We start from the raw sequence: 6951 nt of genomic DNA on the forward strand, positions 1-6951 counted from the left end.
TTTCAACAGGGCTCAAACCATTGTGGTCACAAGTATTAAGCACACTGTGAACCACAGCCAAACGCTTGCCTTGCTTTTCACGCTCTAAGAGAAAGAGCTGCTGAGTTCTGTTTCGAGGGTAAAGAGTTAAAGACTTCTTGTTTGGTAGGTTGCACATGTCCTTCATATTTTATTATTCCACAGTCTTCCTTTAAGCTGAAGGTCATGATGTTTATTATTTGGGCTTAAGCACAGCACACTGGTAGATTTCTAGTGCACTTTATTAGGCAAGCTCTCTAAAATAAAAATGTAAGGGTTCAAAATCAAAACAATGCTTGCTACTAGACAGTTGTGTTTGGAGCTGTTAAATATTTCTGATCTGTTTATATAGCAATAAGATTTAGTATTGGGGTTAACAACTGTGTTAGGGTCTTGAGCGACCCGTTTTTAGGTTTTAAATGCATACAAGGAGTCCATAAATTTGTTTATTGCATCAAGACTTTTTGACTTTGTCAGGAACTTCTATTTAAACAAAATAATATATTTTTTATTTTTTTTACTACATTATAAAAAGCTCTTGTTAAATTCATAGCTTTTCTGTTGTTAGGGTCAATTTCGACCCAGGTATAATTTTAAATCAGAAAACAAAAAACATGTGCCAAATCTGGACTCTGGATAATCTGGATAATCACACTATACACCAACAGCCTACAGCTGGCTCCTCCTACAACCACTCAAGCTTGAGTTAGGGGCTTTTGTCTTTGTCTGTTTCACAAAACAATGAAAGACAGACATGTCCAGACATGTCAGGCCCAGTCAGTTTAGAGTTGGTGTTTTGTAGAGTTTTGTAGAGTTTACATCTCCAGTTTACAGTCTGCAACAATGAACTATTAACACTAATCCTTTCATGGATAAGGAAGAATAACAAGGTCAACAAGAGGGAAGAAATAAATGGGTTGATAATTAGTTGTTTTTAGGGTGTCTTGTGGCTGATTTAAGACACGGGTCAAAACCGACCCATTAACATTAAGATATAGTAACAGAAAGCTAACACAGGAGGAAGATTAAAGGGTTAAAAGTCGTGTCTTGTGTTTCTCTGTGTTCCAGAAAGAGGAGCGTGTTTCTGAGCTGAGGAACCAGCTCTCAGAGAGACAAGCCCTGCGCTCGCGGAGACATCCGTCCTCCACCAACCTCAACCACAGCTCCCCCACAATGCCCCCTGCTCACCCAGACCCCAAATCCTTACTGCCCCCGCCAGGGTACCCCTTGCCTGCCTCTGACAACCACTCCCTGCCTCCATCCTTCTCCAACTCCTCGGCCCTGTATCAGCCTGACGGGAAGATCGGACGCAACAACTGCCACGCCAGCCGGCTGCAGCTGCTTTACAAATGAGCACCCCCTGGAGGACAAGAAGGGGAGGAACAGCACAATAAATAACACAAAACCACACCAATGGGACAAAGCAGAACTCATCCATCCACTCTGTCTCCGTTTTACTCGCTTCATTTTGTCTCCTCCTTTCAGGCCTACGGCGGACAACTCAGCTGGACCTCATCGTTGTCATATGACCACTGAGTTGCAGTGCTATCTATTTATTGACATTATTGTCTCCCACTTTAGCTACGGTTATCACTAATCCATTGGGTCCTTAGAGAACGGCTTACCCAGAGTGACTTGCAGAAAAGCATCCATGAATCTGAGCAGCGGTTAAAGACTTCCTCTGAAACGGTTTCCCTTAAAGTTCCTAAATAATCATTGGAAATACCTTGACTGGTAAAGAGTCGTTACGCTATAAGGAGGTGCTTTAAATGTCTGTTACAAAGGTGAGAACAACATCCAGTGATCATTAGGGCTTCAAAAGGGGGTCTCTAATTGTCTTGGTGTAATGTAAATTTATTTTCCTATTCGTAGGTCGTTTGTGGAACCTTCGAACATCTGAGAAACTTTTAAAAATGTTCTTCACACTCACACAGCTCATTTCCAGATATATTTCTCCAAAGAACCACACACTGAGAGGCTATTTCAGGGAAACAAATGGGGTTTTATGACACAGAGAAAAAAAAACTTTGAAGAATCTATAAAATAAAAGGCAGAGTGGGGTATCAGTTTAATAAAAAGAAACTAATTTTGTGGCAGTAAAAAAGTCTTGGCAAGTAAATATAATTTCAGTGTGGGCATCCTGTTAGTGTTTCTCATTTTATGATTTATTATTATATTTATAGATCCAGCTATTTATACACATTAAGGTCATCTTACATCATTACACATGGAGAAATGAATCATTCGTTATTAGTAATTTAGTAAAAATATTTGGCTTGTTTTATGAACTAACGACGTACAACTGAAAATGTGCTGAAATATAATTTCCTTCAATAATCATTTAATGCTTAAAAAAAATTGGCAGATTATAGATGGCCCACATTTAGGCTGCTTTCTCTTTCCAAGATTTTGTTGAGTGCACCCTTAAAGCAGGGGTCGTCTTGTGGTTCTCTGAAACACCTGTAACTGGTACGTATCCTGTCCAATTTCATGGAGGTTCTGGAAACTTTAAGAACGTTTCACGAACCAGTGGAGAACCCTTCCGTGTGCTGTTTTATTTTTAGAGTGAGGCACGTGGACTGTGTATGTTTTACAGACTTCAGATGTTTTTTCCTGGTCCAGAAACCTGACTCCTGTCTTTTTCCATTGTGCTGAATGTTTGGGGGGAAGTCTGATGGTTTTGTAATCACGTCCTTTCACCATGACCTCAGCCTCATGTCTGTACATTGCGTAAAACACCGACGTAATGATTAAGAGTTTACTGGGCCATGACTGAGCAGCTTACCACATTAAAAGATGTTGGTTGGCTTCTGGCTTTTTTACACTGCGGTAGCCTCTCGGTGCAGTTACCCTCAGCTCCGCTCTTGTGCTCTTTTGCGTCTGATGGCTCGCTGTAATGGATTCTTTATGTTACTGTGTTTGATTAATAATCCATGGCCCTGAAGCCTGCTGGCTATATCCAAGCAGAGAGGAGGAGAGGGGGGTGGGTGATAATAATGGCCACCAGAGCCTTGTTTGTGAGCGTTTGTGACACAAAGAGATGTAAATGCTTGAGATCTGTCCTCTCTAGTGGTTTCAAATGCACACTGAAACAGACTTTTAACCACAGATTTTTGGAGAATAGCGCAGCCAAAACCGAAGCTTCCATATAACCGCTATTCTTGTTGCTGGGTGAAGTACTTTTGTCTGTTTGTACAGATGTGTACATCACACAGCTTCTAAAACAAGCTCATGCACAAACAGACACCAGCTTTAGCCCTTACCATATTAACCTCAGTCCACGCAGACTTTGCTGCATATACATGTTTTATTCTCTGGCCATTTTTCAAGATCGGTCAGGTGACCAGAAGTTTTGTAACTCTTGTGCACCCCTAATTTCTCATTAATTAACTTTTACCTATCACACAAAGGTCTGACCACATTCATAAGAATAGTTCTGTAATGTGGTCATTTCTGCACAGTGCTGGAAGTAAGAAGTGTTTATAAAGCGGCAAAATCTGCATAAATGTACAAAAATGACTTATCAAATAATATAAGAACTAATAAAGGCTTTTATCTTATTTCTAAGATATTTTTTTACTTCAGCATTTTTATCTTGTTCTAGTGGTACATCATTTTGCTAGTTTTAGCATTCGTAGCATTATGTCCTGTAACTAGCAATCTTATCTTCTTATAGAAAAAGACAAATTCTCTAAATACAACAGCTGAAGCCAAATTAACACCTAGGAATGCGTTGATTAATCCTGTAAAACTCTATCTACAGCCTTATAATGAGAAATATCCTGTACTTGGCACCAGTTTTAACCCCAGCTGAAGGTTCTTGAGGTGGCCTTGTAGTGACATTGACGTAGCTACATTAGCGTCGTAGCCTCAGCAAAAAAGCTAAAGAAGCTTATGCCATGTTTAAGATGGAAATTTAAGGTTTTGCCAAACTATTCCTTTAAACAGTGTCATTTTCTTTAGAGGGCTAATTGGAGCACATGCTCAGAAGTGACGTGTGTTGGTTTGTCTGCAACCTCTTCATCCTCCCACAGTTCAGCGCAGGAATATCATATTGAGTTGTGCAGTTGTTGTGTGCGTGTTTAAAAGCCTAGCGTGGGGGACGCAAGTGTGCGATTTCATAATTGATTTTTTTTCCTCCTCTCTCTCTCTCTCTCTCTCTCTCAGCTCTTTTCTTTTATCCTCTCCAAGCTGAAAGCTTTAGATCTAATCTTCCTGCTGCTGTAATCCAGTTATCTCCCTAACGACACCTGGGTATAGGCTCATCGGTGGCACATCCAGAGCTGTGCAAACGATATAAAGCTTTTATCCAAAGTCCCACTTAGTTGTAGTGGGCCTGAGAGGGGGGAGGATGGGTGGCAGGGGAAGGACGTGAAAATAAATTTCGGAGGCTCAGTTTTATTTTAAATATTCAGTATCCTGCCCATGGCCTTTAGCACTGTTTGCTGTATTATATGAGTTCATGAGAGATATTCTAAAAATATAACTTAACTCAATTAAACAGGATTCATTTTAATGCACCAAATTATGTTTTGTTTTTGTAGAATGCTGGCCTTATAGAATTTATATTTATGTAAAAATGAACATGCGAGACTCGTTATTGTAAACTCCAGATATTTTATCCATGGTCCTGACCACTGTTCGCCAGGTTAATTTAGTTAAATTCAGTTCAGTGTTATCTACAGTTTACCATTGGAATATAGATGAGTTATATAAAGACACCCAAACACACACACACACACACACACACACACACACACACACATACATACACACCCCCTCCACCCTACCACTGTCAGTCATCTCTAGCAGTTTCCTCTCAGTGCAAATCCCAGTCTTGTGGTTTCTCTGTGGTTTTTCGCTTTGAGAAAACCCAGTAGCAAGGTACTTTTTGTGAATTTTCTGAGCCACGTAGAAAGAAACTCTTACCTGCTATGATCTTTTGGAGGTGTTCGTCTCAAGTTTTGCAAAAATTGCTTCGTCGTCTTTCTCAATGCGTCTTTCAGAGAGCTCCTGGATGCTCTCTGTGACGCTCCCCAGGGTTTTTCTTTGCCTAGGTGTAAATGCATTTGCGTTTGCTGTGGAACCACTTCCTCGTTTTCAGCTGGACTTTATTCCCCAACACAAATTCTAAGCATAAAGGAGGATTCAGCTGAATTCTCAGAAAAGTCTGTGTTTCAGTATTCACACTGATTTAAGAACTGGTCACAGACTTTGTTTACATGATGTTTACCTGATGTCTGCCAAAATGTTTTATGATTTTTCTGGAATCTTTGAACCCAGTGGAAATATACATCTATTACCTCTATTTACCATAAAGAATCCATATTCAAATTTCAGAATGGAGAGTACATTTAATGGTAAAACTGATTCCTTTCAGCTTCACTGTGTTGAATTTAATTTGGTAAAGTTACATTAGAAAAGACAATTTCTCAGCACCAGTCCTGAGTGATATGGTTTACACCACAACAAATGAAATATGCAGAAAATCTAAAACCTGGTGTGAGTGATATGTCACTCACTAATCTCTGCCTACTGCAACATTAACATACAGTCGATTACCACTTCAACGGTCAAATCCTTACAGCGTTATTCGGTTTGCCTGTATAAAGAAGCTTCTGGGGAATACACACCAATACATTGCTTTTGTTGTTTGCTTTCATCCTTAAAAGAAAAAAAAAAGGAACAATGCAGTCCACTCTCGGCGTGTGTGAGTCCGTGCTGTCATTTGATTCTTCCGTGTCGTCTGACAAAAAAAAAGATGGCAGTGATAAAAATGCTAACAATACTGATGTGAACAATAATAATAATAATAATAATAATGATAATATAGATGCACAGAACGTGTAAACTCTACATGTACATGCTAAATGTATTCTCCTGCAGATATGATATAAAATCTATACAGTTGATGGTACTCCGATGTGATATTGAAAATATATTTCTTTTTACTGATCTAGACGTCCGATGTTGAGAGTCTGTAAGATGCAACAGGATTGGTGTCTATGGATAAATAAAAATAACTGTTTTTCTACTGTAGTGTGCGATTATTGATTTGTCATTATTGTGTACTTACATTAAACTAAAAAAGGCTTTATTCTGTCGCTGTCCAAAACAGGAACCGTACAACGTACATTTAATGTAAGTTACTGTATAATTTATATAATGTGTATAAAGTGTGTGTGTGTGTGTGTGTGTTTGCATTTGTTGCTGAACAAAGAAAAGTGTGTCTTCAAGATAGTAATAACTTTACAGAAGAAGGTTAAACATAACTTTCAGTAGAAAAAAGTTTATTCCAAGTAAATTTGTAGCATATCTATTGGTCCGTTCATTCATCATGACGTTTTCACACAGTGTGAAGGACAGCGTTCAAATGATGTAGTAAACTAAACATCTACATGAATGGAGCTACATTTTATTCATTGGACAGCAACAATATACATAATTACATTTTTGTTTTGATAGCAATTAATAGCGATACAGCCCCCACCAGGGTGTATTCCCACCTTGCGCCCAATGATTCCAGGTAGGCTCTGGACCCACCGTGACCCTGAATTGGATAAGGGTTACAGATAACGAATGAATGAATTAATTCTATAAGCACACCACAGAACAGATCCAGCTCACCGCCCACTGAATGTCTGCAAGCATTTTGCACTTGTATAAATACAGACCGGGCATCTTTTTCTCCACCCCCTGTTTTTCAAATCCAGGACCGTCAAAATTTGGTTGATTCTAAAGTCCAGCAGTGACACTGAGGAGTTTAAAACTTGTGCAGTACTGCTGTGTCTGATCCACTTGTACCGGCACAACACACACTAACATATTACCACACCGTCAGTGTCACTGCAGCACTGAGAAACGCCACAACCCAAATCATACCTGCTCCATGGGGTCCTGACCATTGAAGAACAGGGTGGAAGAGACATAACA

General features: G+C 39.4%; 1 protein-coding gene across 2 annotated transcripts in view; it reads left to right on the forward strand.

The window, feature by feature from the left end:
* The window catches only part of gabbr1b (gamma-aminobutyric acid (GABA) B receptor, 1b), a 209313-nt gene extending 203681 nt beyond the window's left edge, over positions 1-5632 (forward strand). For both annotated transcript variants that reach the window (XM_066673693.1, XM_066673695.1), the window contains exon 24: positions 1087-5632. In XM_066673693.1, the coding sequence (XP_066529790.1) occupies positions 1087-1371 (285 nt within the window). In that variant the 3' untranslated portion in view covers positions 1372-5632. The remainder of the gene's footprint in view (positions 1-1086) is intronic.
* The last annotated feature ends 1319 nt before the right edge of the window (positions 5633-6951 follow it).

Source organism: Hoplias malabaricus, chromosome 6, assembly GCF_029633855.1.
Source record: "Hoplias malabaricus isolate fHopMal1 chromosome 6, fHopMal1.hap1, whole genome shotgun sequence".
Lineage (NCBI taxonomy): Eukaryota > Metazoa > Chordata > Actinopteri > Characiformes > Erythrinidae > Hoplias > Hoplias malabaricus.